Source organism: Phyllobates terribilis, unplaced genomic scaffold (assembly GCF_046119375.1).
Source record: "Phyllobates terribilis strain yellow unplaced genomic scaffold, ASM4611937v1 Scaffold_7__3_contigs__length_470593459, whole genome shotgun sequence".
Lineage (NCBI taxonomy): Eukaryota > Metazoa > Chordata > Amphibia > Anura > Dendrobatidae > Phyllobates > Phyllobates terribilis.
The window spans coordinates 432,716,589-432,736,025 of record NW_027362767.1 but is presented as its reverse complement, the minus strand read 5'-3'; the positions used below and the strand labels follow the sequence as shown (position 1 = coordinate 432,736,025).

Sequence of the window (19,437 nt, the reverse complement as noted above, 5' to 3'; positions counted from 1 at the left end):
TGGAGGGCGAGGTTGGTCGTTGGTCCTCCCACGGGGTGGCGTTGTCCTCCTTCTTCTCCTCATCCAGGGGACATCCTCAGGACTGTCGGCAAGTAGGAACCTTCCATCCGGCTCGGGCTCCGGCTGTAGCTGCAGGGCGCTCAGGACAGTAGTCAGGGTTTTACTTAGCTGACGCACTTCAGATTGCAGGCTGTCCAGCTCGCTAGGGGACGCTGTTTTCACTTTTGCCTCAGCCGCTAATGAAGGGGCAATGAGTGCTGTGGGCATTGGGGTGGCCCCACCCTGGTAATGCTGGATAGCAGTATCTGATGTTTCCAGGGGTGGAAGGCCCTTAATAGCCATGTCCTTCAGGGCGTCAAAGGTGGCATTTGGATGATCTAAGGCCCACCACCGTACAGTTCTGCTCTCCTCCTGGGACCTTAACCCCCAGATGAATTGTTCTATCAGCATTTTGTCCTCATCGTGTATGCTGGCTGGACTAACCTGTTTCAGGGCCACAGGGCCTCTTGTAAACGCCAGGCATAGTACCGGATACTGTCCTCAAGTTTCTGGGTACAGTGGTAGAACCTCATCCGAAGATCTGTCTCTGTGCGGTTTTCAAAGACAGTTTGCAGTCTCTTAAATATAATAGACACCGATTCCTGGTCTGCGACTGGCCAGGTTTCAACTTCCCGCTCTGCGGCACCAGCCAATTGTCCCAGCAGCTCTCTGTTTACCAGTCATTGAGTACATGTCCAATACACCGCATATTTTTCTCTTGAACCCAGACAGGGTGTCTGGTTTGCCGTCATACTGGGGAAGCTATTTCGCTCCGGGGACGTACGGCAGGGCCATGGGTATCACTGGAGTCACGACCCCTGCTGGTGGGGCAGCCGCGCCGGGCGCAAGTTGAGCATCGGGAGCGTTAACCAGTGCTCCAGAGTTTTGCTGGTCGTCGGCCATGGTTGCACCCCCGGCCAGTAAACCGTAGCCTACCTTCTTTGCTTTTATCGGGTAGGCCGCAGCTCCGCAGATCGCGGTCTCCTTCCAGGACCTGACGCTTCCTGGTGCCGCGTCAGAGCGCGAGGCGGGGCCTCTCTGGTTCCCACGGTTACGCCCCTCTTCTTCCCGTGCAGCGAAGCGGTAATGGCGGCGATGTTCACCACAGTTCAAATACGGCACACAGTACCTGGTGGCGACGGGCACGAAATCCTGTTTGTGACGCCAGGGAGAGATGACTCGCCCAGGGGGATATGGGGGGACTCGGTACCCGGGCCTTTACCTTCTTGGGATGTCACGGCAGTCGGCTCCCAGGCCCGTACCCTGGGGTCACTCTTAAAAGGGGGTTGTTGCTTGAAGGGATGATAAACGGTTTTGCCTCGTGACGCCACCTGTGGTTCCTGGTAATGGGTACCAGCGCTGCTGCAGACCTCCGTGGGGTGATGGGATGGCAGCTGAGATGTTTCTGCTCCCCACAGGTGGAGCGGGCCCCGGGACAGGGTTGATGGAAGGGATGCAGGTGAGAGGTGGCCCAGCCAGGTCAAGGGAGAATAACAGGCACGCACACAGGGGATTCGCTTCAGTACCTTTACTGGTGTAAACGACAGGTATGGTTCAGGGTACTTAGTAGGAAGGGTGCACTTCTGGACTCTCCCCAGTGCGCGGGTAATAGGCCTCCTGATCCGTTTCTTTCTCTCTCTCTCTGAAGCTCCTGACCAGCCTGGAACTAGGCCTACCTTCTGTACTGTTTCACTCTCACACCTGTCTGCTTGGTAGTAAGAACTTTTCTCTGGCTGCCACTATCCCTGGACACTGGGGCCTTCGTGGTTCCTAGTTCTGTAGATGATTGTAGCTTCAGGTTGACCAAGGGTCTGGAATCCTCCTGGTATACCGGTTATTCCTACTGGGCATAGAGGACCCTGTAGGCGCGGACCCAGTGTCCGGCTTGTGTTCTGGGGTGAGCTTAAGATGCCCCTCTGCCTCCTTAACTCCTCTCTCCTCTCCTTGCCTCCGGCCACGCTCTAGGCCCAAAGGCTTCAGCACGTGCTTTAGGTCTTGGCTTGCCCTCAGCACAGCAGCTCAACAGGTGCTGCCTCTTCACTGATCTCAAGTGCCAGCACACTCTCTCTACCTAACCCCACCCTCCTGTATATATATCCCTAACAGGGCTCCCTCTGGTGGTATGAGGTGGAAGGGTGGAGGAGTCTGTATGTACTAAGGGCCTCTTGTGGAGAAGTCCGTCCATGCACTCTTTTGGGTCCTGTGGTACCTGTGTGTAGCAGAGTGCCACATAGGTATATGGCCACAGGCGCATGGGGCGGACTGCGTTTTTGGTGCCATTCTGGGACCCGGCCCACGATGGGAGGTTCCTTGTTGTCCTTTATCGCGCACATAATGGCGCCTGTTCTTCTGGGGCGGGCGCCACATTCAGTATATAACACAGTCTCTAGGCGCACAATACCTGATTATAACAGGTTGGTTCATATCCTGTTCGTGATGCCAAATATGATGTGCTCCCTGGGCCGTGGGGTACACGGTAGCGGGGCCGGTCAATGCTGGGGGATGTCACAGTGGCAGTGACCCGCTCCGTGACCCAGGGCGGTTAATTAAAGGGGAATAAAGAAAAGGGGAATATAGTTTTTAGATATAATGTTTATGACGCCACCTGTGGTATGTCAGACTGAACTGTGTCTTCCAAGATGATTCTCCCTTTTATACTCCTACTCAAAGTGCTCCCCTGTCTGCTTCCCCCACCCACACCCACTACATGGTTCCCCCTCTCTCGGTTCCCCCCACTTCCAACCAGGGACAGGGCTCAGCATAAGCCAGTGCATCTTGCCCAGCCTGCTGGTCTGGAATGGTATCGTGTTGGATGCAGGTGGGTGGGTCCCGGGCAGTACTCCGTCCTTACCTGAGAGTGAGATATCACACCTCTGGGTGAGATGCAGTACCTCTGTGGCGACTGAAGCTGCATGGGCGCCACATATATGATGAGGAAACAGAGTTATGATGGCTAAAAAATACATATTTTATTACAGACAAAAATTCTTATAGAAAAAAGACAACTATAAATGAGCAAGGGAAAGCAACAGCTGTGCAGCAAGTGGGTCCACAACCCAAAAAGATTGCCTAGTAAACATTGCAATTATAAAAGGCTACAAGCATAGATAATAAAGTACAGCACAGGTAGGGCATAAAACCATATACCTATATTAGCTAAATGCCAATGATAAACATGTCCATGACATCCGTATCAATTACCCTATAACTAGGCATGCTATTAAGGTGATGGTCTTACCAGTGGTAGGGGCTGTGGGCGAACCGGCAGCACAGTGGGCGCAGTGGAGTACCCCGACGCGCATTTCACGGCATCCGCAGCCGCTTTCTCAAGGGGCGGTCAAAGGGGTTAAAGGGGTTGTTGTCCACTCCTGAGTACATTTTCGGCAAGCACCGAAGCTTGTTGAATCTGAACGATGTGCAGCATACACCGGATTCGGCTCCACTTGCTGGTTCCACAGTCATCACGTGTCTGCAACTATGCGATTTTCATTCTGTCATGTTATGATTGTTGGATCCGGCAAACGGAGAAGAATCCTAACAGTGTTTATATTACATTCTGCTAAATATTAGTGAGCTCATATCAACTCCATATTCCTAGAGTTACACATAACATCTGCAGACGTCTATATCTATTTACAGACACTCAGCTTGTGGGGTGATATAGCGTCTTACTATAGGACTCAGGAAACCATACATGGACAACCGGCTGCCACTGAGGCTTTCACCAGGACTTCTGCTGCTCTCAGACACTCAGATGAAAGGAAAGATGGGTGAAATATTCTCTTCTAAATGCCTAATGGACTGACCATAGACAAAAGGACGAGTTTCTTATAACTTCTTCACATATTCTGTATTTTCTACAATAACTAGTTTATGAAGACAATTCCATAATTCCGTTTTTTTTTTTAAGAATTATCGTGACATCCTCAGGGTGTCGCAAAAATATACACATAACATATATATTTAACACACGTTAGGATTCGGCAAGCTGCATGGCTTGCAAAACTTTACTAGGGGGAGGACTGCCCCTAAAGGATAAGTATGATGGCATGATTCTGTCACTATGTGCTGGTATTATATAGTCAGAGCGTTGCAGTATTATTTAAACTTATATAGCGGTAAAATTGATTTTGCAGTACATCATATGTTTTCCTATTTGTAATAGAGAACCCCGTCTGGAGAAGGTGGTGTAGAGAGCGGATGGGTGATCATGAGCCTGCTAGTTCTCAAATGCCAAGGCTGAATATCAGTCTCAGTCTGGACCTGTGCAGCAGTCCACGTAAAGTGACACATGTCAGAAAAAAAGGAGCTTTGTCATGAAGGTCATTACAGTCATTACATTTCTCACAGAATTATTTCTACAAATAACTGCAATGTAACGCATCAGGATGTGTTTTTATTGTGCTTTGCCACATACACTTAACATTTTTTTTACTGTCTATAAAATGGAATGACACTGTATACATTCATAAGGGAGGACACTGTATATAATACCAAGGAACACAGTGTATATGATAAGAGATAATGCTGAATATAAAAATGAGGAAATTATATATAAGAAGGGGCAACATTGTATATAATCATAATGGAGGACACTGTTTATAGTAAGGATATAATATATAATAAGGGTTGTTAGGGATTCCCACAGCGACGACACCGGGAAGATCACTCAATATCTCACTGTGCCATCACTGTGTCACGGATTTAGTCTGGAATCGCGAGCACACGATCCAGACTACTCATTCCTTAGGTATCTGCAAGCGACCAGTGAGCGTATGGTGTCACATCTCGGGATGCCAACGCAAGGAATATGTGTTTATGCCCTCCGTACGGTCACTATCAGCTTCACGACAGCACGATTATTAATATTATTCGCTGGCACCACAGTCAAGCTTAGAAATATAATACAGGCCTGGTCGGACGCCTGCGTTCTGGTAGCGTATGGATTCGGGGGAGAGAGCGATTACAGGACAAAAGAAACAGAACTATTACATTTTATATTTAATTCAAAAGGGAGACAGTGTTTAGGAAAAATATATACAAAGATTTTACAAAGGAGACATTAAAATAAATAAGCAGTTATACAAAATAATAAGGATTAAAGGAGGAAACTTACTATACTATCGCTAAGACTATTCAATATAGGTGGAGGAGGGGCTCCCCGATTTGATTAAAATCATAGAATCATAGAATGGTAGAGTTGGAAGGGACCTCCTGGGTCATCTGGTCCAACCCCCTGCTCAAAGCAGGATTCACTAGATCATCTCAGACAGATGTCTGTCCAGCCTCTGTTTGAAGACGTCCATTGAAGGGGAACTCACCACCTCTCGTGGCAGCCTGTTCCACTCATTAATCACCCTAACTGTCAAAAAGTTTTTTCTAATATCTAATCTGTGTCTCCTCCCATTTAGTTTCATCCCATTGCTTCTAGTCTTTCCTTGTGCAAATGAGAATAAAGATGATCCTTCTACAATGTGACAGCCCTTGACATATTTGTAGACAGCTATTAAGTCTCCTCTTAATTAGGCTGTTATCGAACAGGATCTGTTGCTTATAGTCCTTATACCCCCTCTGGCAATGAATGAATCTCCAACCTCAGCCAACTATTTTATACTAGAGGGAGAGACTTGCCCACACTCCCCCTATGCTGACATCATGTGAGCTCGGCTCCTCCCTTCATGCTTCTATTAAAAACGCTAACTTCTGGGATAACATATCGCGCGTTGATCTCAGAAGCTCAAAAGTGATACCAAATTTTCTATTATGATTTTACCTTCATTTAGAGACCACGCATGACGTATTTGCGACCCGTCATTCTGGTGCTTTTGCGCTTCAGCTCCACGGATGGTTTTTCAGCGACAGGGAAATATGCATACATTTCTTGGCTGACCCTGCCACTATAAATATAGGTCCCATCATTATCGGAATTATGCAGCTTACAATATTCCATATGCCATATCTGTGCCGCAAATCCTGCAGTCTGCGGTTGGGGAATTATTAAACTCTCTTGGAGACTAAACGAGCCATTTTCTTCTTCCTTTGATCTCTGCCCCTATGCTGGAAGGTGTGATTCTATCCCAGGTCTGTGTTAAGAGGAAATGTATTTGTATGTTAATTGGGTCTTGTAGCCTTCTGTTTGTGCCAGCATCTAGCTAATTAGCTGCTTTTTCTGTGTGCTGAGACTTGCACACAGGTAGCTGCCTGGAGTGTTAATTTGCATAGAAGACACTTTAGATTGTCAGCTCTTGTCCTGACAAATGATGGATAAGGGAGGAGTGAGGGTGGCTTCAGGGGGGAGAAATGGTTAATATTTTCTTAATATCTCCCTGACAAGGGTCAACACTTTTTATATGTGCCTACGATGCAGATTTGAAGCAGAAAGTTCCTGAGCATTTCTGCATCTCCTTGGCAGAAAAAACACATGCAGATTTTACATGCGTTTTTTCAACGTTTATACATGAGTTTTTTTCATGCGTTTTTCCAAGCGATTTTGAGCATCACTTGGAAAAGGGCTGGAGACAAGTTGGTCACACAATATAAATCCATGCAACTCCATTCAGCTGACTAAATGACGTCACCGCAGGTCCTTCCAGCACACCGCAGGACGCCGAGGAGAGAGGACGCGGCCGGGAGGAGACTGGGGGCCGCCGGAGAGGTGACTATGAATATTTTTTTTATTTTTTACTTTATATTCTTTTTTTACTTGCAGGTACCATGGTACCCGAGTCGGATGTGAGTCTCCTCTTCTTCAGACCCGGGTACCATCCGCGCATTGAACCGCATAACATCCGCATGTATACATGCGGATATTATGCGGTTCAATACAAGTCAATGGGCGCGATTTCGCTGCAATATCGCGCCCAAATTGGTTGTGCTGCGGATTTTTCCGCAATGATAATTGGCAGCGGAAATTTCCACAGCATGTGCACCGCACATGCGGATTATCATTGGGATACATCCCAGACCTCTTACCAAGCGATTTTAATGCGTTTTCGCGGCAGAAATGCATTAAATCCGCATTGTAGGCACACAGCCTTACATAATAAGGGAGGACATTGTATAACATAAGTGAAGGCACTGTGTATGTGAATATCGTGTTGAGCTGGCTGGACTCAGGCACTCGGGTGAGGTCAGTGTGCTGCTGGCGAGCTGTGATTTTCCATTGCTTCCTGCACCAGAAGTTCTGGAAACTCGATGGGCTGCACAGTGATGGGCTCTATCGGTGGTCTCCTCCTTAGTTTGCCTGGTAGGGAGAAAGTATATATTTACATTAAAGTTAATCTGTCAGGTCCTATAAAGCTATTAACCTACAAATTAATATGTGCAGGTGCTGAAAATGCAGAACATGAGAGAAAATGAACTTTATTTCTCCCGGGAGCCTCCAGATTTCAGTCATATGGACACCCGGAGCAATTACAGTCACCTCCCCCAGCACTGACCGTCGGCTCTGCATTGATGCATGACAGGTTCCCCTTAAATAATTATTCAGTCAGTACCAGATAACTGGGCAGCTATTTACTTCTATGGGTTAATTACCTTTGTAAGACGATATTAACGGCTTCTGTTTAATGCTTTTATACCTCGTACTGCTGTATACAGCGGCCTCGTCTACAACACTATTCCATACTCTTCTTTCAGCACTATATGTATTACTGCAATTGTCTCACTAATGGACCCCTATGAATACTTCCAGGGTCTTTGTTGGGGGCTTTTATGGTGAACATGCTAAACATTAAGCTAATACTCAACGTGAATTCAGCCTGACGCTATTAGAGGACATTTTATAATACGCACATTAACCTACATATACACAGGAAAAGCAGCAGCGTTGGCAATATGAAAGAGGAGCTGACGCCTCCATGGACTTGATCCAACAGTCACCGGCAAATATGGAGAGACAGGCGACACATCCGGTGAAATTAACTTTTTATTAGCACATTCATGGGTTAATAATAATATGATATATACATAAATATATGCGGAACACAAAACTTACATTTATATAGGAGAAATCCAACAATGCCAAGAATGACGACCCCCACAATGATGGCCACAGCTATGACCCAGACACGGGAAGCTTTTCGTTCTGGGTAAAAAACAGAAAGGCAAATAAAAGCTACAGATTATACTGAGCGCGTCATGTATCCCTCACATTAGTCTCCTCTGTGGTGATGACGTATGTGTAGTGTATAATATTACATACATGTACATCTCTATCTCATGTATCACTCACATTAGTCTCCTCTGTGGTGATGACGTATGTGTAGTGTATAATATTACATACATGTACATCTCTATCTCATGTATCACTCACATTAGTCTCCTCTGTGGTGATGATGTATGTGTAGTGTATAGTATTACATACATGTACATCTCTATCACATGTATCACTCACATCAGTCTCCTGTGTGGTGATGACGTATGTGTAGTGTATAATATTACATACATGTACATCTCTATCTCATGTATCCCTCACATCAGTCTCCTCTGTGGTGATGACGTATGTATAGTATATAGTATTACATACATTTACAGCTACATCTCTATCATTCAGCTCCACCTTATGATAAGTTCAGAGGTTACAGATTTTCACTGATTATTCTGCATCACAATCTGCCACAATTTACGAGCATTTATCGGCCATGTTTGTACAATATGTCGCCTAGATCCTTCTCACTCAGGAAATGAGCAGGAAGAAGAAACCTTGTACGTCCCGCGCTGTCTATGTGCTGAGAGGAAGGATCGGGGGGACATTGTGCAGGAAATGGGGAGAAGCTTTTACCCTCCATGTAATCCCCACACTGACACTTACATAGAAAATACCAGACCCTTCTCCCCCACATACAATACGCAGATGACAATGGGACTGGATTTCTAGATTTCCTCTTATTATCCGGGGTAATAAATCTTGAGGTCTGATATCACTATGGACGGATGCTTCACATCCTAAACATATGAGATTATCCGACCCCTAAAACCAGGAAGGATCTGTACCAGGGCATGAAGGGTTAAGTCCGTACAGTGTAGTAATTTCAAAATAATGAGACCGCGGTGATGATACAATTAATGTCACAATAGTGATCACCAGTAATGACGGTGTTACTCCCATCATCCGCGCGGTACGGACACTACTCACCCCACACGACGCTCAGTGGCTCCTCCAGGCTGCTGTGATCCACATAACAGGAGTATCTGTCGCCCTCTTTGGGGGTCACTTCCGCGCTGACCCTGATCTGATAGGTGTCGTCAGGATTGGGGAGGACGTGTGAGGTCTCGTAGGAGTGAACCTCGTCCTCCCCATTCATCATCCACTTCACATCCACAGCTCGGGGGTGAAATCCGTACACCTGGCAGTGAAGCTTCACGGTGTCTCCTTTCTCCTGACCGGACACCTTCACCTGGGGCCGAACTGAGGGAAGAAGAAGAGAAACATGGAGTCCGTGCAGCACAGATCTGACCGGTCCTCCTGTCTGGGGGTCTGTACAATCAGCAGAGACCCCTGTACTTTCTATAAGGCTACGTTCACATGAGCAGATTCCGGTCCATGCGCACAATATTGGCCTATGTGATCTGCACTGTAGTCATTTTCCAATTGTCTAAATCAGTGGTTCTTAACCTTGTTTGAGGTACCGAACCCACCAGTTTCAAATGCACATTCACCGAACCCTTCTTTAGTGATAAATCAAATATGATTTTTTTCCAAATTCAAGACATAGGTATATGTTTTTTTACTGGTACACAAAATGAACCGTGCATGAACATCACCTTGATCAAAGAACAAAACCAACACAGTGCATGAACTCACAACAAATTACATACCTGCAAATCAGTGTGACTTCTGCTGTTGTTTTTGAGAGACCGGTTCAGATATGCGTGGCTTCACCTTGGAAAGTGCTACTCTCATGTCATTTTCACAGCAAAGTCTGTTCCTTTTCTTTGTTTTCTCCTCGAAAAGGATTGTTCGCAGAGATATGTTGCAACAAATGGTATAAAAAATTCCAGGGCTTTCTTAGCAATAATTGGGTACTTTTCCAACTGTCGACACCAAAACGTTGAGAGTGTTGTTGTTCTGAAGAGTTGCTGTTGAACCTGACTCTGCTGAATTTCAATGATTTCGTCGAGGTATTCATAATTGACATCTGCTGTCTCAACAGCAAACGTGAACGGCTGTCTCACCCATGCTGGATATGACTCTCTTGTAGGGAAACATCCGTCGAGAGACTTTGCAAGCTCGTCTAAGTGCGTGGCAATTGTTTGCTTCAGTTCCATGGATACAGAAATGTCTCCGATTCCAGACACATCTTCGATCTTACTTACACAGTCGTCCAGAAGGGGAAAGTTTGCGAAGTTATTGTTCTCTGTTCGTCGTTTCCATAACGGTAGTTTTTTTTTGAAAAGCTTTCAGGTTTTCTTCTGCTTCCATGATGTTGACTCCACCACCCTGCACCTGCTGATTGAGATGATTTAGAGCTGCAAATATATCAGCCATGTACGCTAAAATGAGAATGAACTCAGGATTTTTGAAGCAATCTGCATGACATTGTTGGTGCTCTTGCAAAAACAGGGCTAATTCCACACGCATGGCAAAAACACGATTCAGCACCTGTCCCCGGGATAACCACCGAACATTAGAATGGTACAGGAGAGACGGGTGATGGGGGTTCCTGACTAATATCACATTATAATGACCTGACTCGACGTGACGTCTGTCTATTCCCTGGTCTATATTTGGAGGGTTCTCATTACTGGGGTCTCCCCTGCCTGCTCCATAAATGTACAGTGGATTCACATGTATGACAGATGTCATGAGGGGATAGATACAGCTGTGGACACATGGGAGCAGTGCACGGCCAGAATACATGTACATGTGTGATTGTATATAACCTCCATACAGAGACAGCGACCTCCACCTGTACATATGATAACTAGTGTTGAGCGAGCACTAAAATGCTCGGGTGCTCGAAGCTCGGGCCGAGCTCACCGTGATACTCGGCTGCTCGACCCGAGCAACGAGCCCAATGTTAGTCTATGGGAGACCCGAGCATGTTTGCGGCGGCACCCCCAGCAGTCTGTAGAAAGCCTAAAAAGTGCCCAAAACGATAGTGACAGTGCTCAAATGACATGGGGACAGCATGGGCATCGCCCCAGGAAGCATTTCTGACCCCCAGGTCACTGCTGTCAACAACGTGGTCAGAGGTATTAAGCCACTTTTACGGGCTCAAAATAAAACGTTCAAAAACGAAACGGAAACGGTTTTCCTGTGAAATATGTTAAGGAACTTCATTTCCAGGGTAAAGACTTGTGTATAAGGTAAAATAAATAACCAAAAACAAAAATACTCCTCCACACCTTGGGCTATGTTCACAAGTAGCATTTTTTATGCGTTTTTGCACTTTTGTGTTGCTTTCAAGCGTGACAAATGCATTCACCGGGAAATGTCATTTTAACATTTTACAACCTTATCTGGCCATGTGCTGTGTGACACATGCATACAGTGCTGAAAAGACATGGGAACAGCATGGGGAAGACCCCTGGAAGCATCTCTGACACCCAGGTCACTGCCTAAAAGTGTGCCCATCAGAAGTGATCCTTGCCGCATCAGAAGATGCAGACTTGCAACTATCCCCGTGCAAGTCCTTGTCCCAGGGCAGTGTTCAATTGTACCTCCCCCATTCCTTGCAATGCAAGCGCAAGTATGCAGCCTGCCACCCACCCACCCCCAGGCTGCAATACCATACTGCTTGCTTGCACTTGAAATTGGGCCTTTTAGGCATGTGGAAGCGGAATCTGACCACCACGTCATGGCTGCGTCGGCAGCCTGGTATCCATACTCAGTCCCCAGCCGCCCGGCGGCCGGGTGTCCACGCTAGGTCCCCAGCCTCCAGGGGGTGGCCGGGTGTCCATACTCGGTCCCCAGCCACCTGAGGCTGGCCGGGTGTCCATAAACGGTCCCCAGCGCGCATACCAAAACATTACCTGTGCCCTCTCCAGTGCATTTAGTGAGAAGGACAGCCTAACCACAAACACGTGGACAAGTGAATGTGGCCAGGGATGGTCCATCTCACTGACGCCTTCACACTGGGTTAATATTGTGGAAGCCGGGACACAGTTGGACACTGGGATGCAACACATCCTCCAGACATAGAGGATTGCGGGTCCTGGGTCAATCAGTGGTGGAGGTCGCAGTGGAATAAAAAGACAATATCAATGCCCCTTGGAAGAGATGTGGAGGTCCCAGTGGAATAAAAAGACAATATCAATGACCCTTGGAAGAGACGTGGATGTCACAGTATCTTAACAAGACGGTTCTAATGCCACTTGGAAGAGTGGTGAAGGTCGCAGTGGAATAAAAAGACAATATCAATGCCCCTTGGAAGAGTGGTGGAGGTCGCAGTGGAATAAAAAGACAATATCAATGCCCCTTGGAAGAGTGGTGGAGGTAGCAGTGGAATAAAAAGACAATATCAATGCCCCTTGGAAGAGTGGTGGAGGTAGCAGTGGAATAAAAAGACAATATCAGTGCCCCTTGGAAGAGACGTGGAGGTCACAGTAACTTAACAAGACGATTTTAATGCCCCTTACAAGAGCCATGCAGTACAGCATATTAAAAACATTATTCCCATTATTGGGGAGTGGGTCTCCCATAGTCTTTGCCTATGCCTTCCAAGCAAAAGCAGCCAAAAATGAGGACGGAGGAACTTGCAATGCCCCTTACAAGAGCCATGCAGTACATAGTAACATAGTTTTTAAGGTTGAAGGAAGACTAAGTCCATCTAGTTCAACCCATAGCCTAACATGTTGATCCAGAGGAAGGCAAAAAAACCCATGTGGCAAACACCAGCTCCACATTGGGGAAAAAAATTCCTTCCAGACTCCACATACGGCAATCAGACTAGTTCCCTGGATCAATGCCCTATCAAGGAATCTAGTATATATAACCTGTAATATTATACTTTTCAAGAAAGGCATCCAGGCCCTTCTTAAATTTTAACAGTGAATCACTCATTACAACATCATGCGGCAGAGAGCTCCATAGTCTCACTGCTCTTACAGTAAAGAATCCCCGTCTGTGATTATGATTAAACCTTCTTTCCTCCAGACATAGAAGATGCCCCCTTGTCCCTGTCTCTGGCCTCAGAGTAAAAAGATCAGTAGAAAGGTCTTTGTACTGTCCCCTTATATACTTGTACATAGTAGTAAGATCACCCCTAAGCCTTTGTTTTTCCAAAGTAAATAACCCCAAGTGTAATAACCTGTCTTGGTATTGCAGACCCCCCAGTCCTCTAATAACCTTGGTGGCTCTTCTCTGCACCCGCTCTAGTTCAGCTATGTCTTTCTTATACACCGGAGACCAGAACTGTACACAGTATTCTAAGTGTGGTCGCACTAGTGACTTGTATAGAGGTAAAATTATGTTCTCCTCATGAGCATCTATGCCTCTTTTAATGCATCCCATTATTTTATTTGCCTTTGCAGCAGCTGCCTGACACTGGCCACTAAACGTGAGCTTGTCGTCCACCAATACACCCAGGTCTTTTTCAGTTACAGTTTTGCCCAGTGTTTTACAATTAAGCATATAATTATACATTTTATTTCCTCTGCCCAAGTGCATTACCTTACATTTATCCCCATTAAAGCTCATTTGCCATTTATCAGCCCAAGCTTCTAGTTTACATAGATCCTCCTGTAATATAATATTGTCCTCCTCTGTATTGATTACCCTGCAGAGTTTAGTGTCATCTGCAAATATTGAAATATTACTCTGTATGCCCCCTACAAGGTCATTAATAAATATGTTGAAAAGAAGGGGGCCCAATACTGACCCCTGTGGTACCCCACTGTTAACTGAGACCCAGTCTGAGTGTTTTCCATTAATAACCACCCTTTGTTTCCTATCACTGAGCCAATTCTTAACCCACATTCATATATTTTCCCCTATCCTCATTGTTCTCATTTTATGTATCAACCTTTTGTGTGGAACCGTATCAAAAGCTTTTGAAAAGTCCATATACACAACATCCACTGCATTTCCTTGGTCCAGTCCAGAACTTGCCTCCTCATAAAAACTGATCAGATTAGTTTGACAGGAACGGTCCCTCGTAAACCCATGTTGATATTGGGTCATGAGGTTATTCTTCTTCAGATACTCTATTATAGCATCTCTTAGGAAATCCTCCAGGATTTTACCCACAGTAGAGGTTAAGCTTACTGGCCTATAGTTTCCAAGTTCAGTTTTTGTCCCCTTTTTGAATATTGGCACCACATTTGCTATACGCCAGTCCTGTGGTACAGACCCTGTTATTATGGAATCTTTAAAGATTAAAAATAATGGTCTATCTATGACGTTACTTAATTCCTGCAGTACTCGCGGGTGTATCCCATCCGGGCCCGGGGATTTGTCAACTTTAGTGATGTTTAGACGCCGCCGTACTTCCTGCTGGGTTAAGCAAGTGACATTTAATGGAGAATTTTTGTCATCACTGATCAGGTTTTCTGTCATGCGATTTTCTTGTGTAAATACGGTTGAAAAAAAATCATTTAGCATATTGGCTTTTTCCTCATCCTCATCCACCATTTCACCCAGACTATTTTTAAGGGGGCCAACACTATCATTTTTTAGTTTTTTACTATTTATTCCCATTATTGGGGAGTGGGTCTCCCATAGTCTTTGCCTATGCCTTCCAAGCAAAAGCTGCCAAAAATTAGGACGGAGGAACTTGCAATGCTGGTAACACGGACCACGGTCACCCTGGTGGTATAGTGGTTGTGGAGGCTGAGGATAAGGAGAAGAGCAAAAAACAGCCAAAATGAGGAAGCGTATACCATGTGTGGGTGTGAGACGGTGCATGGGAATACACCTCCTGAAATAACACAGTGGATTTGACTTTGTTACTCTGCGGTCATTTGGTGGTGATGAGAAGTCTGGCCCAATCCAGCCCTTGTTCATTTTGATAAGGGTCAGCTTGTCAGCATTGTCAGCTGACAGGCGAGTGCGCTTATCAGTTATAATTCCCCCAACAGTACTAAAAACACGCTCCGATAACACGCTAGCGGCAGGGCAGGCCAGGACCTCCAAGGCGTACAGAGCAAGTTCATTCCAAGTGTCCAGCTTGGATACCCAATAATTAAAAGACACAGAGGAATCACGGAGGATGCTGGTACGGTCGGCAAGGTACTCCATCACCATCTTTTGAAACATTCCACTCCTTGTGAGAGTACCCCACGCCTCAGGGCCTGTAAGCTGGGCGGGTCTCAGAAAACTGTCCCAGATCGTTGACAGTGTTCCCCTACCTCTGCTGGATAGGAGTTGCATCTCTCTCGCCTGTACGCCTTGGTTGGGCAACGAACTGTGACCTCTGCCGCTAGCGTGTTCAGATGGGAATTTTTTTTAACAGTTCTGCAGCAAGGGCCTTTTGGTACTGCCCCAATTTTGTAGACCTCTCCACCTCAGGAATAAGAGAGTGAAAGTTCTCCGTGTAGCGGGGGTCTAAAAGTGTCACCAACCAGTAATCACTGTCACCCAACATTTTGACAACGCGAGGGTCACGGTTAAGGCAGCGTAACATAAAGTCAGCCATGCGTGCTAGACTGGTAACGGGCAAGACTTTTGTGTCCTCACCAAGATGATGACTGACCATGCTCTCCTCCTCCTCCTCCCCCCTGCCCTCAGGCCACCCACGCTGAACCGACGGTATGACAGTTGTACAGGTACTACCGTCTACGGCGCATGATACCAGCTCCTGTTCTTCCTCCTCCTCCTCTTCCTCATTGTCCCCCAATGCATGTTGGAATGAGATGAGGCTGGGCTGTGTTTAATCGCCCGCTACGGCTTCTTGATCCATCTCATCATACTCTGGCTGCAATGCCTCCTCTTTAATTCTCTGCAGAGAGCATTGCAAAAGACAGACAAGTGGGATGCTGACGCTAATGATGGCGTCATCGCCACTCACCATCTTGGTGGACTCCCCAAAGTTTGTCAGGATGGTACATATGTCAGACATCAAGGTCCACTCATGAGGTCTTATGTGTGGAGTCTGACATGAATATCGACGGCCTTGTTGCAGCTGGTACTCCACAACTGCTCTCTTCTGCTCACAAATCCTTTGCAACACGTGGAGGGTAGAGTTCCAACGTGTGGGGACATCACACACCAGTCAGTGTGCCGAAAGCTGCAAACACTGCTGCAACACAGCAAGGGCGGCGGAAGCTGTAGCCGAGTTCCGAAAATGAGCTGACAGGCGGCGTACTTTGACAAGCAGATCTGGCAGCTCGGGGTACGATTTAAGAAACCGCTGAACCACGAGGTTAAGCACATGAGCCAGGCATGGTACGTGTGTGATCTTGCCTCGCCTCAGAGCCGCCACCAGGTTACGGCCATTGTCACACACAACCATGCCTGGATGTAGGTTCAGCGGTCTCAGCCACAGATCTGCCTGCTCTTTCATAGCTGTCCACAACTCACAAGCAGTGTGAGGTTTATCACCTAAGCTTATGAGTTTCAGCACAGCCTGTTGCCGCTTGGCTGAGGAAGCACTGCAGTGCTTCCAGCTTGTAACTGATGTGGTGGTATCTGAGATGGAGGCTGAACATGAGAAGGAGGAGGAGGATGCGCAGGAGCTGTACACTGTGGGGGAAACTCTGACTGACATAGGGCCCGCAATCCTCGGTGTGGGGAGGATGTGTTCCGTCCCAAGGTCCGACTGGGCTTCCACTATGTTTACCCAGTGTGCCGTCAGGGAGATGTATCATCCCTGGCCACAAGCACTTGTCCACGTGTCCGTTGTCAGGTGGACTCTCCCAGTAACTGCGTTGCTGAGGGCACGGCAGTTGTTTTGGGACACGTGCTTGTGTAATGCGGGGATGGCACAATAGTGTCGGCTGGGGACCGAGTACCGAGGGACGGCCACCGCCATAAGGTTGCGGAAGGATTCCGTCTCCACCAGCCTAAAAGGCAGCATTTCCAACGCAAGCAGTCGTGAAATGTGCGAATTTAGGACTGTGGCCTGTGGGGCGTTGGCTGCGAATTTCCGCTTTCGTTCAAAGGTCTGGGATATGGACAATTGAACGCTGCGGTGGGACGTGGACGTTGATGCTGTTTCTTGAGAAACTGCCATAACAAGTGAAGACTGAGAGGAGGGGGCATCTTTGCATGCAGTATGGACAGGGGATTGCCTTGCACGCACAACATGGGGTTCTCTTACACGCACAACAGCGGAAGAAGCAGTGGTGACACCCGCTGACACTGGTCGTGGACCCTGGGGTTCGCCCCACAAAGTCGGGTGCTTTGCTGACATGTGCCTGATCATGCTGGTGGTGGCCAGGCTGGTAGTTTTGTCACCCCTGCTGCTGCTGGCCTGGCAGGTGGTACAAATGGCTTTTTTGGGGTTATCAGCAGAGTCTTTAAAAAAATTCCAGACTCTGGAAGACCTACCGGTTGTACTGGCAACGTCCCTCGTGTTGGTGTTACGGGGAACGGTTCCCGCCTTCTGTCTGCGGCCACCACACTGCTTCTTCCTGCCTGTTGGGGTACTCTGCCTCCCTCCCCCTGTGTGCTGCTGGCCTCGCTCTGCGTGTCCTCCTGCCACGTTGGGTCAGTTACTAGATCATCCACCACCTCCTCCTCTTTCACTTCAGCACCACGATCCTCCTCCTCACTTCGTGGCAATTGTGATCGTCCACCTCTTGTGACAAATTGCCAGCATCGCCTTACTGTGGCCGTGGCTGTTCAAATATTTGGCCATCGCTACATGGGATCTCCTCTTCCACAACTTCAAGCGGAACAGGCGAGGGGCCCAAATATGGAAATGGACCAGTGAACAGCTCTTCAGAGTGTCCAACTGTGGGATCAGTTGCTGTCTGGCGAAACTCGGCATGGTGGGAGGAAGGAGCATCAGGGTGAGGAGGAGTATGCGGTCGAGACTCATGGCTACTAAGACTTGACCGTGTGGAAGACAGACCGGAGGTGGTGGTGCTCAGGTAACTGGAAGTATTATCTGCTATTCAATTAATAACCTGTTCACACTGATCAGTTCGCAATACTGGTGTTGTTGTGTGCTTCCCTAGTAATTCGGTCAAGAACTGCGAGCGAGACGATGTGGCTGTTGGTTGTGGCACATTTTCACCTTGGCCACGGCCCTGTCCTCTACATGCACCATCACCAGAACGTCCAGTTCCACGTTCCTTGCCACGCGCCTTGCCCATTGTAAATGAAGTAAAATAGCTTACACTCGCACTATCAATGGAAAAAGGGTAATAAAAAGGAGATTAGAACAGTGGAAGAGGAAAACCACAGTTCTATTTCTCTGGCCTACACCACAATCTTGTAAACAGATATATTTGTGTCTGAAAAGTCAGCGAGACACTCAAACTGTTTTTTTTTATGTAAAAAAGGCAAAAAAGTGGATAATACAGAGATTTGAACCGTGGAACTGCAAAACCACAGTTCTAGTTATCTGGCCGAAACCAGACTCTTTTAAACAAATATATTTGTGTCTGAACACTCACAGACACACTCAATTTTTTTTGGGGGGGGGAATACCAAAAGGTTAATAAGACGGGTATTTGCACAGTCAGACTGAGGGGAAAAAAAAAAAAGAGGATTTAGATGAAAAAAAAAGGATTTTTCCTGGCCCCTGAGACCTGGGGATAAGTCTAGCAATTTGAGCAGGAGCAGCACACAGGACTGTAATGCAGTGTTTGTTGGTATAACCACTGCGTCTCCTATACAGCCTGCCTGCCTGATATCTGGGATGGATATTAGTCCTCAGAAGGACTGTTTGTTTGATTTGGCAGCCTTTAGAGACCCTACACTACCTATTTTGCAGTATAAATCTCTCCCTACCTCAGCAGCACTGTCCCTACACTGTCTGATCTGGAGCGACTGTGTCCAAGATGGCGATGCCCGGTTTTAAATACTCGAGGTGACGCTGTGCGGCCAGCCAATCACTGTAATGCCCACAACCAACATGGCTGCGGCATTACAGTGACTGGCTGGCAATCCCTGCATGTTCATTGGCTCTGTAAAGAGCGCCAAACATGCAGGGCGGAGACCCGAGCTCCCGCCCGAGTAACCCGGAAATGCTCGGTGCTCGCCGAACTTCCCGAGTAGTGAGATGCTCGAGTGAGTACCGAGCAGCGTCGAGCATGTTCGCTCAACACTAATAATAACTGAACCCTTTGACCAGTGTCATTGATGCTGAGAGGATTTTGCAGATCATCGCAGATTCCATCATTCATGTACAATCTTTACCCCGGGGTGATCACTGGGAAAGTGATAGATCTCCCGGTATCCTCTCCCCTATGGACCTGTCCCGGCAGCAGACGGCGGGGCTGCGGTGCGCGACAGTGATAGATCTTCCGGTATCCTCTTCCCTATGGACCTGTCCCGACAGCAGACGG

General features: G+C 47.2%; 1 protein-coding gene across 1 annotated transcript in view; it reads right to left on the bottom strand.

Moving 5' to 3' along the window:
* Nucleotides 1–5,025: 5,025 nt before the first annotated feature.
* LOC141155257 (class I histocompatibility antigen, F10 alpha chain-like) overlaps nucleotides 5,026–19,437 on the bottom strand; it is a 41,466-nt gene continuing 27,054 nt past the window's right edge. The window contains exons 4-6 of the mRNA XM_073642058.1: nucleotides 9,176–9,448; nucleotides 8,036–8,125; nucleotides 5,026–7,282 (exon numbers count right to left, since the gene is read on the bottom strand). Of these exons, the coding sequence (XP_073498159.1) occupies nucleotides 7,170–7,282; nucleotides 8,036–8,125; nucleotides 9,176–9,448 (476 nt within the window). The 3' untranslated portion in view covers nucleotides 5,026–7,169. The remainder of the gene's footprint in view (nucleotides 7,283–8,035; nucleotides 8,126–9,175; nucleotides 9,449–19,437) is intronic.